The sequence below is a fragment of the Schistocerca nitens genome, chromosome 2, assembly GCF_023898315.1.
Source record: "Schistocerca nitens isolate TAMUIC-IGC-003100 chromosome 2, iqSchNite1.1, whole genome shotgun sequence".
Taxonomy (NCBI): domain Eukaryota; kingdom Metazoa; phylum Arthropoda; class Insecta; order Orthoptera; family Acrididae; genus Schistocerca; species Schistocerca nitens.
The window spans coordinates 794,396,960-794,419,437 of record NC_064615.1 but is presented as its reverse complement, the minus strand read 5'-3'; the positions used below and the strand labels follow the sequence as shown (position 1 = coordinate 794,419,437).

At 38.3% G+C, this 22,478-nt stretch overlaps 1 protein-coding gene across 4 annotated transcripts in view; it reads right to left on the bottom strand.

Annotated features, from left to right (window-relative positions):
• The window catches only part of LOC126237047 (ATP-binding cassette sub-family A member 7-like), a 607,922-nt gene that overhangs the window by 340,118 nt on the left and 245,326 nt on the right, over positions 1-22,478 (bottom strand). For all 4 annotated transcript variants that reach the window (XR_007545025.1, XR_007545024.1, XR_007545023.1 and 1 more), the window contains exon 20: positions 7,279-7,450. Coding sequence is in view for 1 of the 4 variants with exons in the window: in XM_049946811.1 (XP_049802768.1) it covers positions 7,279-7,450 (172 nt within the window). In the remaining 3 variants the exon portion in view is untranslated. The remainder of the gene's footprint in view (positions 1-7,278; positions 7,451-22,478) is intronic.

Here is a 22,478-nt window from a genome sequence, read left to right as displayed (position 1 = left end):
GCAACAATCGAACTCATATTACCTTTAGTCATTAATTTGTACTTGCTCATAATATTCATCAACCCTGAGGTCAATGGGAAGATTGAATGATACATTGGTGACAGACGTGTATAGTGTTACAGAACTTTTTAATAAACATTTTATAACTGTTACTGACAAGATGGGGTTGTCATGTTCTGTAGATGCTGCTATGGAATACTTCAGACCAGACATTTCAAGTAACTTCCATAATATGAATTTGACCCTCACTACCCCAGCAGAAATAATATCCATCATAAAATCTTTAAAATCAAAAAAATCTAGTGGGTATGATGAAATATCAACAAAGTTAATTAAAGACTGTGATTCTGAATTAAGTAACATATTAAGCTGTCTGTGTAATCAGTCATTTATGAGTGGAATATTTCCTGAATGGATGAAATATGCTGAAGTTAAGCCACTGTTTAAGAAGGGAGATAAAGAAATAGCATCAAATTTCTGTCCAATTTCACTTTTGCGAGCATTCTCAAAAATTTTAGAAAAAGTAATGTACAATCGGCTTTATAACCATCTTATCTCAAATAACATACTGCCAAAGTTACAGTTCGATTTCTAAAGGGTTCTGATATTGAGAAGACTATCCACACTTACAGTGAAAATGTGCTTAATTCATTAGACAAAAAACCGCAGGCAACTGGTATATTTTGTGATCTGTCAAAGGCATTTGACTGTGTAAATCACAATATCCTTTTAAGTAAATTAGAATATTATTGTGTAACAGGAAATGCTGCAAAATGGTTCAGATCTTACATTTCTGGCAGGAAACAAAGGGCGTTATTAGGAAAGAGACATTTATCAAGCTATCAGGCACCATCCAACTGGGAACTAATTACATGTGGGGTCCCACAAGGTTCCATTTTAGGGGCCCTTACTTTTTCTTGTGTATATCAATGACTTTTCATCAGTAACATTACCAGAAGCCAAGTTCGTTTTGTTTGACAATGATACAAACATTGCAATAAATAGCAAATCAAGCGTAGTATTAGAAAGATCAGCTAATAAAATATTTGTGGACATTAATCACTGGTTCCTAGCCAATTCTTTGTCACTAAACTTTGAAAAAACACACTACATGCAGTTCAGAACTTGTAAGGGGTGTCCCACGAGTATATGTCTAACATACGATGACAAGAAGATAGAAGAAGTGGACATTGTTAAATTCTTGGGATTACAGCTTGATAATAAATTCAACTGGGAGGAGCACACCACAGAACTGCTGAAGCATCTTAACAAATCTCTATTTGCAATGCCAATTGTGTCAGACATAGGGGATATAAAAATGGAAAAGCTGGCATACTATGCTTACTTTCATTCCACAATGCCATATGGGATTATTTTTTGGGGTAATTCATCAAGCCAAACTAAAGTTTCCGGGCACAAAAACATGCAGTAAGAGTTATATGTGGTGTGAACTCAAGAACATCCTGCAGAAGCCTGTTTAGGGATCTAGGAATACTAACTACTGCCCCCAATTCCTTAATGAAATTTGTCATTAAAAATATATCACTTTTTCAAACCAACAGCTCAATTCATGGAATCAATACTAGAAATAAGAATAATCTTCACAAGGATTTAAAGTCACTTAGTCTTGTACAAAAAGGTGTGCATTATTCGGTAACACACATTTTCAATAACTTGCCAGCAGCCATAAAAAGCTTAACGACCAATGAAATTCAGTTTAAGAGCAGCCTAAAGGATTTATTGGTGGCCAACTCCTACTACTCCATTGATATATATATATAACTTCTGCACCAGTTCAGTGCAGTAATGTGTTCATTGTAAATAAGTGAGTGTGTGTGTGTGTGTGTGTGTGTGTGTGTGTGTGGTATCTCACTGAAAGACTCGCTGGTACTAATTGCTGTGGAAATTTGACAATGATCTGTTGAACATCTTTAGGTCTACTAACCCAAGAACACTGTAATTTATTGTACTAACAGTACAAATACATGGAACATAAAGTATAATACAACTAGCAATACGCAAGTGACTGGCAGAGCCTTGCGCTCCAGCTTACATATCCATTAGGACCAATAGGGGGTGCAGCCAGCAGGCTGCACACGCAACTTCTGTTGTATTAGCAGGTTGGGTGGCCTTCTGTGGCCGAATCAAACACAAACATTACATACAAACTATGAAATGGTGTACACACAAAACTGGTAGTTATAGCACTCGTCTTCCTTTGCGAAGAAGTGAGCACTGTGCTCACACCCATTTCTTCTGTGGTCGACATAGGTTGCCGAGTCATGCAACGCACTACCACCGGGGTGTAGGATTGGAAGAGGCCCAATTGCGGACACCTGTGGTGCCCAACCACTATGAGAGGCCAAATGGTAAGACAGACAACACTGGCGCAGCGCCCATTTCCACATATGGGTACAATCGCAGGGAAGGAAGTTGCTGTGAAGGTAGCAGAACAAGCGGCACCAGGTGCAGTAGAGGTGACAGTGGCAGAGGTGTCAGCTGCGACAGTGCCCAGAGCTGGCAGTCCTGCCTTGGCCCTAACAGCTGAAAGGGGAAACCACAGCAGAGAAGACACAATCATGACAACATTGGCAGTGATGGCACAGAAGGTAACGGCACTGGCCACAATGTAGGAGACGGTCAGGTAGAGGCGCAGGGGCAGCAGAGGTGCACCGCTGCACAGCTGCCCACATGAGGTTATAGTACTCTCGATTATTGCCAGTACCCATTTTGGCCGGCAGCCAAACCCACGAGCCCAAATGGCTGTGCCAGGCTGGAAGCACTGCAGCACCACTTTCGCCAAAGAGCCTAGCATCAGCCAAAGCAGATGTAGCAGAGTCAAGGGCTGATGACTGTGCAACAATTCTGCCATACTCTTATCACCAACAGTGGTGAACCATGAAGAACTAGGAACCACTCAAGAGATACTTCCGGTGACATATCCAAAACATGTTTTTTCATCTGAGTATTAAATGTTCCTACTAGTCATTCTGCTTCCCTGTTCAATTGAGGGTGAAAAGGAGGAGCCGTGACGTGGCAAACATTGCCCCCCCCCCCTTTTTTTTTTTTTTTTTTTTTTTTTTACAAAAATATTCAAATTCCTGAGACGTGAACTGGAAGCACTGTCAACAACTAAAGTATATGGAAGAACTTCCATTGCAAAGATGTTTGACAAACAGGAAATTGTTGCTTCTATATAAGTAGACAGACAATGAGCCACATACAGAAACCTAGAATACCCATCAATTACAAATAACCAGAAGAAATTCGAAAAGGTCCCACAAAATCTACATGAATTCATTCCCAAGGTTGCTGTGGATCTGGCCTTGGTGGCAAAGAAGCATGGGGAGTCACCTGATGGCTGGCACACAGTGGGCAGGCTGCAGCAACTCGCACTATTTCCTCATCAATGCCTGGCCAAAAAACATGTCTGCGTGCTAACATTTTTGTACCTGAGACACTCCAGTGGCCCATGCGTAATAAATGCATAACCTCACACACAAGGGCGGACAGGCTACAACCAGAGGAGCGGTATCCTCTGTAGCTAACAGCAGCACTCTGTCCCAAACAAAAAGTTTAATTTGTTTCACAGGCCTGTCTTTATCACCAAGACTTTTACACTTCATTATTACCAGTTTTGGCTACTGCCTGATGTATGTATCAACATCAAATTATACATGTACGTACATAGTAAGTGCTTACTATGTAACTACATGTATAATTTGACCTTGATACCTACATCAGAATATTTTATGATCTGAAGATGGCAGTAGCCAAAACAGGTAATAGTAAAATGTAAAAATTTGTGTGACCAAGCCGGCCCCCTAAAATAAAACGCAACAATATGATCATGGACTCATTTTTGGACATCATGTCTTATTGATAGATTATTCTGTAATGCAAAGGGTTAGAAACATGGTCTGGGGGTTTATCTGGCCAGCTGTTTTTCACAAAAGAAACAACTTCACTTAAAACAGAATCTGTGGCTACAATTTTAGTGCTAGTAACAGGAAAACCATCAACAACATTCTGGGCATCCATGTCTAAATGAAAACATAATATTTCCTCTTTATCAAACTATGGATCCAGACCAACTGTCAATTGCAAAAAGGTGTTAGCATTTGCATGTTGCATCATAGATTGGAAATGTATCTCATAATTGTATTGTGACAGGAAAAGCATACCGCTGTAAGTGATGTATGACTTTGTTCAGCAAAGGATGCTAATGGGTTCATGGTAAGTGATAAGGTGAAACTTAGAAAAGCATGAAAATTTTTCAGAGCATACAAGGTCAACAACATCTCTTTCTTGATCTGAGTATAACACTGTTGTGCTGCTTTTAAGGATTTAGAGGCATATATTTACGAACATTGACAGCACCAAGGCCAAACTGAGTTGTATCTGTCACTAATACAAGGTGCTGGCCTGGGGGAAAAATAAGCAAACAAGAAGTGTAAATTTCAACTTGAACGCCCAGTCACATGTCAGGGACCAGTAGAAAGGAGCATCTTTACCTAATACAGCATGAAATGGTTGTGCGACAGTAGCAGCGTCCAGTATGAATTTGTGGTAGTACGCAATCTTGCCTAAAATGTCTGTAATTTCTGAAAGGACATGGGGTGTGACAATGCAGAAATAGCCTTACTATGCTGGTGCAATGGTTTAAAGCCAGCACATGACACTTCAAAACCCAAATAAATACTGGATGGTTGGAAAAACTGTCTTGTCCAAATTGCTCTTTAACCATGAAGAATGCAAAATAGAAAACAGAGCATGAAGGTTCTGCAAATGTTACTCTTTAGAGGCATCCGAGACTACTATGTCCTCTAAATAGTTGATGCAGCCTAGATCTGATGCTATAAGTTGCTCTAAAAAGAGTTGAAAAATAGCTTGTGTGCTAGCCACACCAAAAGAAAAATGCTGGTATTGATAAAGTCCAAATGGGGTATTGATAACTAGAAGGCATTTTGATGCCTCGTTGAGCAGCAGCTGTAAATATGCCACTGCCAAGCCAATCTTTGAAAAACAATGTGTGCGGCCCCCATAATTTTGATAACAACTCGTCAGGACACAGCAAAGGATAGGTATCAATGACTGACTATGCATTAATAGATTTTTAAAAATCACTGCAGAGGCGTAGTTTGCCAGTAGGTTTTTTGACTATCACCAGTCATGCTGACCATTCAATGGAACAAAGAGGTCAAATAACATCAAAGGACTGTACTTTCCCTTCCTTGCTTCAAACTGGTTTTTCACCAGAGTTCTTGATATTAATACAGCTGCTCCTCTTTACATTTTCAATTTTCCTACTCATGATTACTACCTTATATAGCACAATGTACTTTTTAATGTCAATAGCTTTGCATTTTATGTTTATGCTATTGTAGCACAAGTACAAGGGTTGACTGAAAAGTAATGCCTCCACCTTTGTAACTCTTCAACAGTTGGCAGCATTGGTATGCAGCAGGTACTGGCTTAATTCCATTGCCTCTTCTCTACAGCTCCAGTTGGCAGGAAGCCTGAACATCGAATGGTTGTGTTGTTACGGTGGAAAGGTATGGAACCCTGCACAGAAGGTAGGTCCATGCAATTTAAGCAAATATTCAGTCATTGAATTCTTGACAGCAGAAGGTGTCACCCCAAAGGAGATTCATCAGAGAATGAAAGCAGTTTATGGTGATTGTGTTGATATGAGTACTGTATGTCATTGGCGAGTAAGTTTAAAGATGTTGAGGCTGGAACCTCTGAGCCGCATGACAAACAAAGAGTTGGATGTCCTGTGACAGCAACCACTGAGTTTCACAAGCAGGATGATCACTGTACCACTCAGAGAGAAATTGCAAGCACAATTGGCATTTCACAAGAACATGTGGGTCACATTATTGCTTTGCTTGGCTATCGGAAGATCTGTGCACGATGGGTACCCCAGATGCTGACTCCTGAATTGAAAGCGCATTACAAGAATGAAGGTGACACCTTTCTCCATACAATTGTGACAAGACGAAACGTGGGTGCAACATTATGACCCGGAGACAAAACATCAGTCTATGGAATATCGACACAAAGACTCACCCCAGAAAAAGAAATTCAAGACACATCCCTCATCTGGAAAAATCATGGCCACAGTGTTCTGGGACGCAGATGGTGTTATCCATGTTGATTTTCTTGATTGTGGAACAACAATAAATTCGGAGTGTTACATCACAATGCGTTGAACTCTGAAATGACGGCTAACAGGGTCTGAAAGGAAAAGGGAAATGTTTTCCTGCAGCATGACAATGCCAAACCACACACTTCATGTGCCACCACAGCGGAACTTCAGAGACTGAAACAGAGTGTCGACTTCTTCCGTGACAGCTTCAGAAAACTTGTTCATTGTTGGCAGAAATGTATCCATTTGGCTGGTGATTATGTGGAAAAGTGAATATTGGTAATTAAAGATCACATTCTAAGGATTATTTCTGTGTTTGATTTATTAACATATTCCCATCCAAACCCAATTAATGAGGGTGGAGGCATTACTTTTCATTCAACCCTCGTATTACCCGAACAATGATTAGTAAATTGTAGAGGATAGACACAAAAGGGGGAAAAAAGGGGAAAAAAACATTATAAGAAATAATCTTGGTTGGCTTTGAATGTACGTACTTTTTCTGGCCATGCACATTGCCTGCTAATAGTTTGTATCACTACAGCTATGTTTATTAATCATTGTTAAAAAGCAAACTAATGGCCTCACAACTTATTTTAGATAAAATCTCAAACAAATTCAATGATAAGTTACCATAAATTGAAAGTTGTCAAAAATACACACTGAAAGTTAGAGCAGAAATATGGAACATCTGCATTATGAAATGTACTTATGGCAATGTATCAATCAGAAAAAATTACAAAAGAAATTATAGTGAAAAGAAAGTAAATTTAACTTCAAATTTTCCTGCATTCCCAGCTGCTTTCTTGCATTCTGCCATGTTTTAAATTGGACTACCGACCTACTGATAGTTGAACATTTTTATCACAATTGGACAAAGAATGTTGGGTCATCTATTGGTTATAGTTTGAAATAAATTATGAAATAAATATGTTTCCCTGAAGAAGTGGCTATAACACAACAGAACTAGTTGGATCACAAATAATTATTTATCATACAACTGAAGCAGTCTTTTTGATAAGGGTTCAAATTTTACTCCTGAAGGAAACAAATGAATTAGGTATTATGGCAAATTAATATGAAAATGTAACACAAAACTGATGACAAAAGCGGCAAAAATGACTCACATGGTTGTAGTCTTCCCAGCACCATTGTGACCCAAGAATGAAGTAATCTGGTCTTCATAAAAATTTAATGTCAAATTGTTTATTGCAACTTTTCCATTGCTGTAAACTTTTGTCAAGTTGTGAACAGAAATTCCTTGTCTGAGATGTAATGGATCAGGTTCAAAGTTATCACCTGCAACAAAAAACTCTTTCTGTCATTTATTTGAAAATTTATATTATTAAATATGTAGAAATGTGTAAAAACAGTAAAAAGAAAAGAGAGACAATATCTGAAAATAAGATTCTTAATGTTGTCTACAGAAATAGGGACGCAAACACTACATGGAAGTTGTAGAATGGCCATCAATTGAATGACAGTGCCTAGTGTTACTGAGGCAAGCTGGCCCATAACTGTATTGCGTGGAGTTGACATTTAAGCTCACCCCACGCATGTTCTATCAGGTATCTAAAAGATATCGGGATCTTCCTGAACATAGGAGTACCACCAAACTACGCACCCACTTTATAGACACACATGTCACATTTGGAATTGCTTTGTTCTGTTGAAAAATGGCACCTCATTACTGTCACATGAGGATCCTGGATCCCTGTGACATATTATGGTGCTGTCAGATCCCCTCAATCACTGCCAGCCATGGACCGAAGTCATACCCAATGACTCTCCATTCTATCATGCCAAGAGTAACACTGTGCCTCTCCAAAATAAGGGAAGAAATAAACAAATAAGCACCTATTACCACTTCAAGACTTCGACAAACTGAGAAAGTGAACAGATTTTCATGAGAAACAAACGTCAATAAAATTTTAGTTATTTAGTTTGCTTGTATGATGTCACAGTCACTTGCATCCAGATATACAGCTTGTGGCTGCGTATGGAATGGTTATGTCATTTGCTGAAAATTTCAGATGTTTTCCCTGCACTACAATTTGGCAGACTTATACTGTATCTTGATTTACAAATGTGTGAAACAGATTTTTTGTGCTGTAAGCAGCGTTACGACGGGAAACTCAAAATTATTTGGCTTGGTCATATTTCCTCCTAAGTCAGCATAACTGAAAGTATTATTGTGTGAATTATAAAGTATTATGCTTTTCATGTCAGCAAACACATTGACTTTCATACTATGACAAGGTCACAAAAACAGTAACAAAGTACACTCCGCCATGCACTGTATGGTGGCTTGCGGAGTTTCGATGTGGATGTAGAAAAGATTGTTTCCCTGGTCATCCAGTTTAGACTCGATGGAAGATTTCTCATACACACATGTAATTTTTTCCATTTATAATTTTTGGCACCTGGGAGAGTCTCCTTACAGCCAAAATTATTGCCTTGATAACTTACATTAAATGTAATCACAAAATCAGTTCAAAACTTATCATTTTCATGCAGTGTTGAGTATATTACACTGTTGAAGACTGATTTCCATGTTGGTTAAAGCAACTAATACGAATCAGAAGACTTCGTAGGTTTTCTCCAATAATAAAAATGTCACTGAAGTCAATAGGGGAAGTTCAGTTTTAGGTAGATTTTGCAATAGAGCATTTGTGGACCAAGACAAACTTACAGAACTGAAGAATTTATGGTTGGCATCCCCCTATTCACCACATGAACTCAGCAGGGATGGTGTACAACCAATGCACATATATAATTAAGCAACCATTACTGAAGGTCTGGGATGTGCAAGTGGCTGTCAAGTTCCTTGAGCTCTGGTAGTTGTCATACAGTTGAACTGGTAACAAGTGATGTATTTGTGTATAAGTCCTTTGCTATTTTCTGGTAGTCTTCTGCCACTCTTTACTCCATAAATTTCTGGTTGAAGCTCTAACTCTTCATAGGAAATTAGTAAACTGGAATTTCCACAATACTTAATTTCTCCAACTTGAATGCCTTCCTTGATAAAAACACCTTCCATTTTTTCCTTACTTGTTGCTTGTTAGACAACTATACTATACAGCACAGCTGTACGTTCAGACTTTTAAAATCATTCCACATCACAACCAGCATTTTGCGAAGGTATGCATAAAAATTTGAACTCTCACAGAAATCATTATAACAAAGTAAATAGAATACAGCAAAACATCTTTCAGTAAACTCGGACAATTTGAAAAAATCAGCCAACCAGCTGCAAATAAAGGTTTACTGAAACTCTTGACCAAGGTTTTGACAATTCTTTTAAAAACTGTCTTCTTCAGAAGGCATAACAAACATTAAAAATTACATTAGTAGTCACAATATTATTTTAAACAAAACAAAGATGCAGCAACTGCAGACAAAAATTGTAAGATAAGTGTACTCTCTGGTTACATCACAAGCTGATAAAGTGCATTGAATAAAGCCAAACAGCTCTTGTCACATGAAAAATTCATCTTAATGACATAAATAATCACAAGCCATAGCTTAAGACTGCAGCAAAATCATATTTCAGGTTTGAAGATCAAATGTCAAGTGTGGTGGTCCATCGACATAAAACTCTTGTTGATGTATGAGTTGACTTATACACAATGAAACACAATGACTGTATCTAGATTAAAACAGTATGCTTGAGGCAAACAGCAAAGGTCAACTGCCCAAATGTACAGATTCTAATGCTAATGAAAGCTACATGTGGAGTGTGTTAAATGTGTGCATGTAAGAAATGCACCTAGACTACCTTGAGTAGCTTACGTAAATTAAAGTAGGAAAACAAAATTGTCTCTTGTGAAGGCTACTGTTAATCTAAAATGATATAAAATTAACCAAATACAAAAAGTTACTGTAAAAAGGCTTCTGAAAACATCCTTATAAAAACATAACGCTGCACTGACATTTCGCCTTGCATATAATAAAAAGTGCTATTAGAAGTAATAAATATTGTAAATAAGGAGGCGGGGAGGGGGGAGGAGAACGTAAACTAAAATTGATTAAAACATAATTATTAAAATGGAGAATTTTCTGCTTGGTATCAAAGAAGTTCAAGGATATTCAATGAAGTAGAACAGCCAACCAAATTCCAGATTCAGATTAGGCTCAAAATCATTACAAGAATGTGTCAAAAAGGCATGAGGATAACCTTCATGCAAGTAGAAATTGGCATACAAATGGAAAATGGTATTAAATTACTTTACAGAGGAAGTGTTTTGAGGAAAACAACATGCTTGCCGAAGCTAGCCGAGACTACAGACACATTGTTATGAGGCAGTAGGCAGTGGCTTAAAGCCATCAAGCAAGTTCTTATTTGCCAGTTGCACCCATCATTCAAGATGTTACCATCTCTATTAGCTACATGCTTGAATATTTCAAGTTCTTCTAACAAATATAATTTTTGGCCTGTTACCTCTTCACAAGAAATTACTGTCTTCGAGTTTCAAAAAAAAAAATGGCTCTGAGCACTATGGGACTCAACTGCTGAGGTCGTAAGTCCCCTAGAACTTAGAACTACTTAAACCTAACTAACCTAAGGACAACACACACATCCATGCCCGAGGCAGGATTCGAACCTGCAACCGTAGCGGTCGCGCGGTTCCAGACTGTAGCGCCAGAACTGCTCGGCCACCAGCGGCCGGCCTGTCTTCGAGTTTCCTTGGAGAATAATCAGATATCAGCAAATGCTCTGCAGAAGAATAATTATATAGATTTCCAGCTTTCTTTTCAGGTGGATGCTTCTTGTATCTGCCTTTAATACCTCTTCCAGTCTGTCCTATATAACAATCAGAACAATTATTCCATAACATTTTGAAAATGCCAGTTTGTACATTAATCTTCTACAGTGTTTATCATGAGCACCAAATTTTTCTCCGAACTTTTGTTGGTGCAGAAAGTAACCTTACAGTCATATTTTTTAGTCAAGAGGCAGCTAATCATGTAAGTCAAACATTTTTTGGTCACTTTAGTACTAAGGACAGGGTCAACTACATGCCATTCATAGTCATTATTGCTTTCAACGGATTAATCAAATTAATTTCTTTCTGAAAATTGTCGAGGAAAGATGGTGTTCTTTAAGTTTGATTATTACTAAATGGAAAAAGGCTACTTTTTTTAACTTGTGGGTAAAAGGAGTCTGCTGGAATAATATTGTCGGAGTAAGTTGGCGTATGACAAATTAAAAGTCACCATTGTTATTCTGTATGGATAATTCCAAACAGATTACCATTTAGCTAATAGGGATGGTAACATCTTGAATGCTCATGTGCAGATGGCAAAGTAAGAACTTGCTTGGTAGCTTTAAGCTGCTGCTCACTGCTGCATAGCAATGCAGTTACCGGTACCCTCTAGCTTTGGCAAGCATGTCACTTTCCCCAAAATTCTAACTCTGTGCAGTAATTTAATACCGTCTTACATTTGTATACCAATTTTTACTTAACATAGTGTTATTCTTATGCCTTTTCAACACAATCTTGTAATGTTTTTGAGCCTAATGTGAATATGGAATTTGTTGGCTAATCTCCTTTATCTACTGTTTGTAAACTTCTTTAATGCTAGGTGGAAAATTTGAAGATTCTCCATTTTAGTAACTATGTTTTAATAAATTTTAGTTCATGTTCCTCCTCCTTTGCAGTATTTATTACTTTTAATAGAACTGTTTACCACATGCACTGCGAAATGAAGGTGCAATGTTACTTTGTCATAAGTTATAGTTTATAAACTTTGTTAATGCTAAATGGAGGTTTCTCCCATTTAACAATTAGATTTCAATAATTTTAGTTCATATTCCCCTTCCTCCCTTCTTTACAGTATTTATTACTTTTAATGGGACATTTCATTACATGCACCGTGAAATGTCATTGCGTTGTTACTCTGTTATAAGGATGTTTTCAGTTTCCAGTTTTAAATACAGTTTTATATTTGTTTGATTTTATATAATTTTAGGATAACAGTGGCCTTACGAAAGACACAATTTCCTTTTTCTGCTTTAATTTACAAAAGCTACTCAATGCTGTCAAGGCACACTTCTCACAAGCACACATTTCGCATCCTCTGTATGTAGCTTTCCTTCATGCTGGAGCCTGTACAGTTGAGGAGTTAACCTTTGCCATTTTCCAGATGCATACTGTTGTAATCCAGATATCATCATTATGTTTGATTTCGTATAAGTCAACTTTTATACTGACAACAACCTTATATCAATGGATCACCAAACTTGGCATTTAATATTCACCCTTGAGATACGACGTTGCTACAGTTCTTAAGCTATAGCTTGTGATTACTTGTTTCCTAAGGACAAATGTTTCATATGACAAGAGCCATTTGGCTTTATTCAGTGTACCTTATGAGCATGTGATGTAACAAATGAGTACACTTACAATACAATGTTTCTCTACAGTTCTCACATCTTTGTTTTGTTTAAAATACTATAGTAACTACTAATGTAATTTTTAGGCTGCATTGCTTCTTCTGAAGGAGACAATTTTTTAAAAATTGTTGAAACTTGGGTCAGCAGTTCCAATAAACCTTCATTTGCAACTGGTTGGCTGATTTGTCAACCTCTCAAATTTACTGTCACACAGTAGCTGAATTTACAGCCATATTTAAGATTTTTCGGTACCTTCAACACAGTCACACTTGAAATAACTGCAGCAAATCATACAGAAATACTTGGGTGGCAACCAATATGTAACATAATCTTATGTACTCCACTGTACTCTGTACATTCATCCACTTTATTACGTCTGATGAATACAACAGAGAAATTTTTAGAAAATACTAAGAGATGGAACAGATGTAGAAGAGACAGACAACTGTAGCACATAAAAAGGGAATAAACTGGTATAGCAGAAAGGTGCAATACAAGGAATTTGTTAATATGTTGCCTGACACACACACGCGCGCGCGCACACACACACACACACACACACACACACACACACACACACACACACACACACACACACACACACTGGACACACATCGTGTACAATGTTTTATACAGGAATGGAATGACTACGTAGGTTAAAACAAATTTCATGTACATGAGTCATTAATTTACAATGAAAAGCATAAACACCCCTGAAAACATGAACCACTCACTAATTAATATAACAGATGTGGAATCCTGAAATTTACATCACTTTCATTTGACTACTATTTAGAACAGTGAAAATTCGCCAAGTTCAACTTGTTGTAAGCCACCTACCTTCAAATTAAAGGCATGCCCTCTGTATACAGAATACTGTAACAACTAGTCACTAATTTCTCAAAGAAAATGAAGCAGTTGCCAAAAATGTCACTAAGCATAGCTCTAATTGTTCCTGGAACCAATACAGGGCATCCCTTTATTTTGTTGAGTGATCCTATTAACCTGCGCAAATAAGTAGTGCTATATTCTAGGATTTATTTTGTCTTATTTCTAAATCCAGCCATGAATCTAAAAGGTAATGTGTAAATGTGTATAGGTCACCACGGAGCTTGAGTGATGAAATATTCAACACATAACTTTTGGAGGGAAGCAAACATAGAACTCGAAAGAAGAGCAGTTTTTTCCAATCATTTTATGTTTGTTGCTGTTTGTAGAACTTAGTTAACTCATACAGAATAAGAATTTTGGACTAAGCAGAATTTAGAACAGCAACAAAAAGTATCACATTACTTTGTAAATTACTGATTAGGAACTATAAGAATTAATTGGACAGTCCAGGCTAAGGTGTATTATAATATGTGAATTATTGGAATTCCTCTTAAAATGCTAAGAATAGGAGTCATGTATGGATTAGAATTTTTTAAGGTAAGGTGTAACACGTAGGGGTTAAAAATGAGACATCTTAGTTAGTCAATCCTCTTAGAAACCGTTAAAGTCTTGTTTTTATACAATTGTTTGAAGATTCAGAATTTCAATGACCTTTTTTCATTCTTCATGTGAATTTTGGACTGCTGAACTGATAATGCCATTTTACATTCGACACTATGTGACCAAAAGTATCCGGACACCTGACTGAAAATAACTTAAAAGTTCGTGGCGACCTCCATCGGTAATGTTGGAATTCAATACGGTGTTGGCCCACCCTTAGCCTTGATGAGAGCTTCCACTCTCGCAGGCACAAGTTCAACCAGATGCTGAAGGTTTCTTGGGGAATGGCAGCCCATTCTTCACCGAGAGCTGCACTGAGAAGAGGTACCGATGTCAGTCTATGAGGCCTGGCACGAAGTCGGCATTCCAAAACATCCCAAAGGTGTTCTATAGGATTCAGGTCAGAACTCTGTGCAGGCCAGTCCATTACAGGGATGTTTTGTCGTGTAACCACTCCGCCTCAGGCCGTGCATTATGAAGAGGTGCTCGATCGTGTTAAAAGATGCAATCACCATCCCCGAATTATTCTTCAACAGTGGAAAGCAAGAAGGTGCTTAAAACATCAATGTAGGCCTGTGCTGTGATAGTGCCATGCAAAACAACAAGGGGTGCAAGCCCCCTCCATGAAAAACATGACCACATCATAACACCACTGTGCCCAAATTTTACTCTTGGCACCACATACAATGGCAGATGATGTTCACTGGGCATTCGCCATACCAACACCCTGCCATCAGATCACCACATTGTGTACCGTGATTCGTCACTCCACACAATGTTTTTCCACTGTTCAATCATCCAATGTTTACACTCCTTAAATCAAGCGAGGCGTCGTCTGGCATTTACCGGCATGATGTGTGGCCTACAAGCAGCCGCTCGAACATGAAATCCAAGTTTTCTCACCTCCCACTTAACTGTCATAGTACTTGCAGTGGATCATGATGCAGTTTGGAATTCCTGTGAGACAGACGTCTGCCTAGTACACATTATGACCCTCATCAATTGTCGGCGGTCTCTGTCAGTCAACAGACAAGGTCGGCCTATCCGGTTTTGTGCTGCACATGTCCCTTCATTTTTCCACTTCACTATCACATCAGAACAGTGGACCTAGGGATGTTTAGGAGTGTGGAAATCTCACGTACAGACATATAACACAAGTGGCATTCAACCACCTCACCACGCTCGAAGTTTGTGAGTTCCACGGAGTACCCCATTCTGCTCTCTCACGATGTTTAATGACTACTGAGGTCGCTGATATGAAGTACCTGGCAGTAGGTGACAGCACAATGCACCTAATACGTACAACATATGTTTTTGGGGGTGTGCGGATGCTTTTGATCACATGGTGTATCTCTAGTACCCACAGGAAAAATAACTTTGAGCTCTCAGTCTGTTCCCAGTTGTCATAGAATCTTCTTAGTGTGGTAAAGTTTTGGAGCATATTACCCTCTGAGCTGTATAATTTCAACAAAACTAGAAGCACTAATTAATTTATATTTCCTTCCCACATAAATGCTCAGGGTACACCCTCCGATCTGAAGTAGCAGATCATGAGGGAAAGCTGCAGTATAGTAGATTAGCTCAAGTTTTCACCTTTCTGACAATGAAAAAAATTATGATGATGGAGATGATGATGATTATGATTCTCGTAATTCTGCTGGACATGTTAATGGATAATGTCATACGATTGAGAAGCCTCACTACTCTTATGTCCAGCAGGCAGTTGTGAGTGCTGAGCAGACAGCATCTCAGGCTGGCCAATGTAAAGTCAGGCAGATGCAGTTTCACTCTTCAATTCTGTATGAAAGTAAATATGTTCCTCTCCACAGATGACTGAAGTATTAACAAGATCTCTGCACTACACCAGTTATTTTTTGGACTGCTCATGTTACAATTGAGCCTGCACAAGATCTGAGTATAAGTGCTATTCCACCTTCCAGTATTAAGTTATATCTTGTCAAACTGTGATACAATTCAGCCAAGTGACTGACTTCAGTCTTGCCTATGAGCACTTTCTACTACCTGTAATTGTATTGGTTACAATTGTTTTCATTGATATACACTGGGGACTACAAAAAATGATGATGTTGAAGTGGATATTTATTATACAAAAATTTTATACAGAAAAAGGGCAAAAAATATTTACTGGCCAATAACACAAAACACATAACATAACCAGATGAGTCAGGCACTCATCAAAAAAATCCTCTCCCTAGAAAGACATCACACAAAATCTTGAAACTACTGTTACATTTCTCTCTTTTTTCATAAAAATAGAGGACAGATCCAGTGGTAGACCAACAATTGCTCTTCTGACATAATATAAAATGAAGTCACTTAAAAATTTGGCACATTAAAATTAGTAGACTAATTTCACTGCATAAAGAGTAATATTGCCAGATAAATAATACCTGTGTCACCAGACAATGTCCAATTCCAGGTTAGGTCATGAAAACCTCATTGGAATAGTGATAAGGAGGAACTATGCCACAGTTTGGCGATCAATTTCGTTGACTGCAGTTTAATGCCCTGCTCTCCCATTCACTTTTTCTCTCATTATTGCCTAATTCTCTGCTTCAATACCAGAGTCACTGTGTGCAGTGTCATGGTACACTATACAGTAGTCTGCAACAACTGACTTGTTAGGCTGTAACCAATAAAACTCGGCAAGTCTCAGAGTCTTTAAAGAACCAAACTCCCATGTATAAAACAGCTTCAAATGTCTGATTACTTTACAACTGAGTTAACATGTTAAATGTTTGATGTTAAGCATGTAAGTGAGAAAAGGTTTGAAATTATGCTTTAAGTTTATTGGAAGTCACTAAGGGCTCTCATTATGAAACAATGGGTGTACATAATCTGGGAAATTTGCATTCCATTTTAAGCAAAACCAAGTTCTTAGTGCATCTAAATGTTTATGATGTTATACCTCCTGAACTCTGTGTCATACAAAGACATAATTTTACAGGTACATGCAGTGTGTAGATACTGCCTGCAAAGTGTGTTGCAAACAAGTAGTCCAGATGCAATAAATTGAAATGTCATGTCTGACGTTGAAGTTCTACTGTGCAATATTTTAAACGAAAGCTAGTTTTTCATGCGTGTAAACGTTTATGATGCCTTATTTCCTTAACTATGAGTCACACAATGATATAAATTACCACGTACATTCAATGATATACGTGGTTACCATCTGAACTGAGTTGCAAATATAGCTGGTAGAAAATAAGTACTGAATTAAAACATCATGATGCTGAAGTCTTACTGCCAGAAAAGTGAAAATGTAGTCAGAGACAAACTCTTTTCCTTTCATCATTTTGTGGGGGCTATTGACAAGAAAAAGTTTATAAAGATTTGAAATTAGTGCAAAGTTTACTGGAAGTTGCTAAGTTCTCTCATTCTTAAATACTGGATGCATAAGTCCATGTATTTGCATGCTGTCAATTATGCTGCCTCAAGGAAACCACACAGCTTCTAACTATAATACTTGTCTTATTGTGTTAAACATTTAACATAAGATTTTATCTCGCAATGCGTAGATTATGACTACTTCAAATTTATAAATTCAGTCAATAATTATGCAATATACTGAAAATTAAATTATTCTGAAGTTAGATAGCCTGCAACTATTCTGAAATTTGTTATTTCTCAGGGTTGAACTGTTCACACAGTGTTCTATCACATAATCTGAATCACTTCCACATCTATATCATACAAATCTACTGAGAGCTTTCTCATAAGTATTACCATGATCCTGCCAGGTCAGTAAATGTAATACAGCAGAGATTACAAATATGAGTTTATAAGATGTACAAATCATCTTAAATTGTGCATAAAATGAACAATTTGCACTATTGTATGGCACATGGGTACACACACCATTAAATAACTACCTTTTTACTTCTCAAATAAATCTTCTAACTTCTCATGCCACTCCATGCTGTGAGAAGCGAGCCAAACTTTCATCACTATATGTCTGGGAATTCCAACACACTTTCTTTTCACGGAAACTGCCACTGACTCCACGCCACAGAAACAACTGCGGTGCTAACAGCAGAATGTCAATAAATACAATGTTACGCAGCTTATAAAATACTACCAGAACATCCAATCTGACAGCACCATTATACGAGGGCTATCCACAAAGTACATTACTTTTTGGAATTAAATATAAATAAAGTATTGGAATTTTTTTTTATTATATGGCACTTATCGTAGCAATGGACGAGCTTGGAAATTCTTTCGCCATAAAATTCGGCCGCCTGCGCCTTCAACCACGTGGTTACCTCTTTTGGGACAGAAAAGGTGTGATTTTTTTGGATTTCCTGGAAAGAGGCACGACAATAAACTCTCAAATGTATTGCCAAACTCTGCACAACCTCAGAAGAGCAATACAAAACAAGCGCAGGGGAAAGTTGGGCTCAAAGATCTTGCTGATTCATGACAACGCCCGGGCCCACACGGCAAATGCCACTCGTGAAGTTCTCGAATCTTTTAAGTGGGAGTTGTTTCCTCATCCGCCGTACAGTCCCGACCTGGCACCTAGCAACTTCCACTTATTCCCAGCAATGAAGAAATGGTTGGCTATGCAGCATTTTGATGACGACCCACAGCTTCAAGAAGAGGTAACCACGTGGTTGAAGGCGCAGGCGGCCGAATTTTGCGACGTAGGAATTTCCATGCTCGTCCATCGCTACGATAAGTGCCTTAATTTAAATGGCAACTATGTAGAAAAGTAGTATTTAAGTATGGCTTTCATCTGTATATAATAAAAAAAATTTCCAATACTTTATTTATTTTTAATTCCAAAACGTAATGTACTTTGTGGATAGCCCTCATAACTGCTGTATCACAAGCTTATATTTTATATTATGGTCTGGTTTGTTTTTCTTTCAAATGTTCTGAGCTCTGGTAAAGATTATTCTTGTTTTCCATTCTTAATTTAATATGTGAAGTGTATTTAAGGGAAAATTTGTTAAACAATTGTGGTATAGCTAAACTACAAACGTAAGTCTTCATTAGACCACACATAAGTTGGATACATGCATGTAGGGCTAGCTGCACTCAGTGGAAAACTGCATCATGCAGCGGTAATAGACAGAGCGGGCAGGACAACGTCATCACACCAGGGCAAGACTCGCGTTGCAAGTTATGTGACTGCGCCAGGTTTTAGTGTAACAGATGCGCCTCTGAGCTACATAAATAGGTCTGAATTTGAGGCAGATTCATTCAGAATCCAGTAGCACCACAGTGAAACTGACTCCATGTCAGAGACAGGACAACTGGCCATCGCCAGCTGAAGCCAAGTTTTCGAGACCAGGTCAGGTCTGCTGCCACCAGCACTGAGGTCCCTGTGGTACTTAATGCCACAGCACTGCTGACCTACCATTGGTATCTGACATAATCAGACTCCTGCCAGAGGGCAGCAGGTCATGTCCCATGCACAGCAGTCTCCATGCACCACCGCAGTGAATGCATGTGGGGCTGAGTCACCAGGAGCTGTCATTACAGGAGGACACCATTCAGCAAAAGGAGCACACTGTTGACATTGGGAGTCATAGCCTAGTGACAGGCCACTGGCCATTGGTTGGGCTGACGTCAGTATCACAGAGTGACTATGCATGCAATTCCTTGTCCGGACAGAAGCAGCTGTCTGGAAGCCACCACCAGCCAGGGTCACAGGAGTGAGGCATGTTTGCCTCACATCCAAATAACACAATGTTTGTTTAAAGGTGAATAAAACAATTATTTCAGTCAGCAGTGTATCCCCTGGTCCTTCTTGCCTGTCATCTCCACCATTGGATGCTGCTGCACTCAACAGAGTTATTTCAGGAGAGCTAATGTCCACAGTGGACCCCTTGCAGCATGGTGTCTGAATTACAGCCTGTGGAATTGGAATATGTGGAGATTGATGTTTAGACAGGGGTACGAGATTGGAGAAAAGTATTTGCATCAAATACAAGATGTTTTAATAGTTGGCATATGGTGCATGTGCAGAGGCAGTGCTGCCAGCCATGGAGTAGTAGGGGTGGTATGAGACAGCTATTTTTGTTCTGGTGACAGTTATGGGTTTCAAAATTATGGGGTATGATAACTTCAGTGTTACTTTTGTGAGGCTGTCAGGATCAGTGTATATATCTCATTTTAAGGGTGATTCTTTGGATGCATGGCTAGAGCATGAGTGACGTACACAGTGCGGTTTACGTGGGCATTCTGTCCCTTGTGCTGAGTCTGTGGTAGATGTTCACTTTACTTTTCATCATTTTGGTCAAATATCTAGACAGTGTAGGGAATCCATGTGGCTCATTATTAGACAGAAGACGTGATTATGGCAGTAGGAGTAGCTATGGAGGGTTCTGCCCTTGTTATTACTGAACTGTTATTGCTAAGTTCATAAAAATGAGTAAGGATGATGCAGAAACAAGGTGACAGGCTACAAAGTCATTAATTAATCATGTAGCACAGTTAAGTATGGAGGAGACAGTGATGAGTAATGAGCTAGCAAAGAAGGAGAAAGAGTTGGGGATACTGAAGTCACAGAGTTTAAGGTTAGATCCATCTGTTGCAGACCTTTTTTGTATCTTTTCCTGCAGGTCATCTGAGGACATTTACATGTTTGTAGATGTCCTCTTGTCAACAGTTGACATAGCGGTAAGTTGGATAAACAGTTGTTACAGATAGCAAGGGTGTGTGTGTGTCAGGAGTGGCAAAGTCATCTGTACAGTGCACAGAGGGACCGCGCAAGGTGAAAACTTTTGAATGACTCGCATAAGGAGAGGAACAGAGATATAGGAACAGTTGAGCATAATTCCAAAGAGAAATGATGAAGCAATAGAGGAATTTGCAGATTGGATTAGAAAACTAAATGTACATACATATGAGTTAACATGTAGTGAGGAGGTAAACAAAGTATTGCTATAGGAAGTCAAGCAATGGGCACTTTATGCCTTTCTGAGGGGGTTTAGCATCAGAAATGTCTAGGAGGGTGCACACTGGTGCACCTAAGGATCTCCTTGCAACAGTTTGGCTGGAACAGGAATATGAGGAGATTGATGAAATGACACAATTTATTCGCATCACATTTTCGAGTGGAATAAAGAATACATCAATGAAATAATGTATGACATGCAAAATGACCCTTATAAACTATGATAGAAGAACCTGGTGGGTTAAAATAGGAAGTATTATCAATGAACAGATAAAATCTACACATAGTGCAGGAATAATGATAGTAGTAAGTTATATTTTGAGATATATAAAGGGGGTACACTTGGTACATGATGCATGTTGAAAAAACTTGCATGAGAGAAGTACAAACGATAATAGTTATTGATACTATAGGATGGTGAGTAGGACAAATAATACGTACAGAGAGAAGAAAGAAGGTGTTGAAATCACAATAGAGTAAAAATTGAGGAGAAGAATTAACGAACCTCTTCGTTCTTATTCTATAAATTTGTCAAAGATGGTGACCAGTACTGTCTAAATGGCTCCGAGCACTATGGGACTAAACATCTGAGGTCATCAGTCCCCTAGAACTTAGAACTACTTAAACCTAACTAACCTAAGGACATCACACACATCCATGCCCAAGGCAGGGTTCAAACCTGCGACCGTAGAAGTCGCATGGTTCCGGACTGAAGCGCTTACAACCGCTCGGCCACCGCGGCCAGTCCAGTACTCTCTGACAGAAGTAAGCTCCACCAAGAATGTGGGCTCACGAAGGATTGGATATTATACAGGTAGACAGATCATGGAGTGACTGATCTATACCATAGGTCAGGTCCATTCACAAGATAAATGACTCATATCACTTTTATGAAATAGTTGGAGGTGGGTCACTTTCACATACAAATAAAAGTAGGTTGTGCTGTACTCACCCAAAAATGGGGAGGTTCAGCTATGATGCAATTAAAAAGAATTTACTTAGGTGTTAACGTGACAAGTGATCACACTAACAAAGAAAATATCAAACATAACTAGTAAAGATGACTAAGGAGATTTATATATCCCCAGATGTAACTCAAAATTTCAAAATGTACTCTGTTGTTGATGAAACACAAAATAGAACTAACTGATATTCTTGTTCTTAAATATTACAAACCTTTGTGTGTTATACAGAAAGAAAAGAAAACATGAAGCTTGTCCTAAAGGAATAAATGTGTGTGTTAAGTTACGAGGGTAACAATCAACCAATGTGTAGTATCAATAATTCAAATTAATCTAAATGTTATAGTATTTAAGGAATACTTATTAATGGTGTAAGAAAATAATACAACAATTATGTATAATGGGTACTAAGTGACAACCTAGGAAATGAGATACAAGAAAAGATACTAACATATGTAACAATGCAATGAGGAATAAGGTGAACGTCAAAAGGAAATTTAATAAGAAGGCAATTATGTGCCATGTAATAACACCAAATTTTATATTACA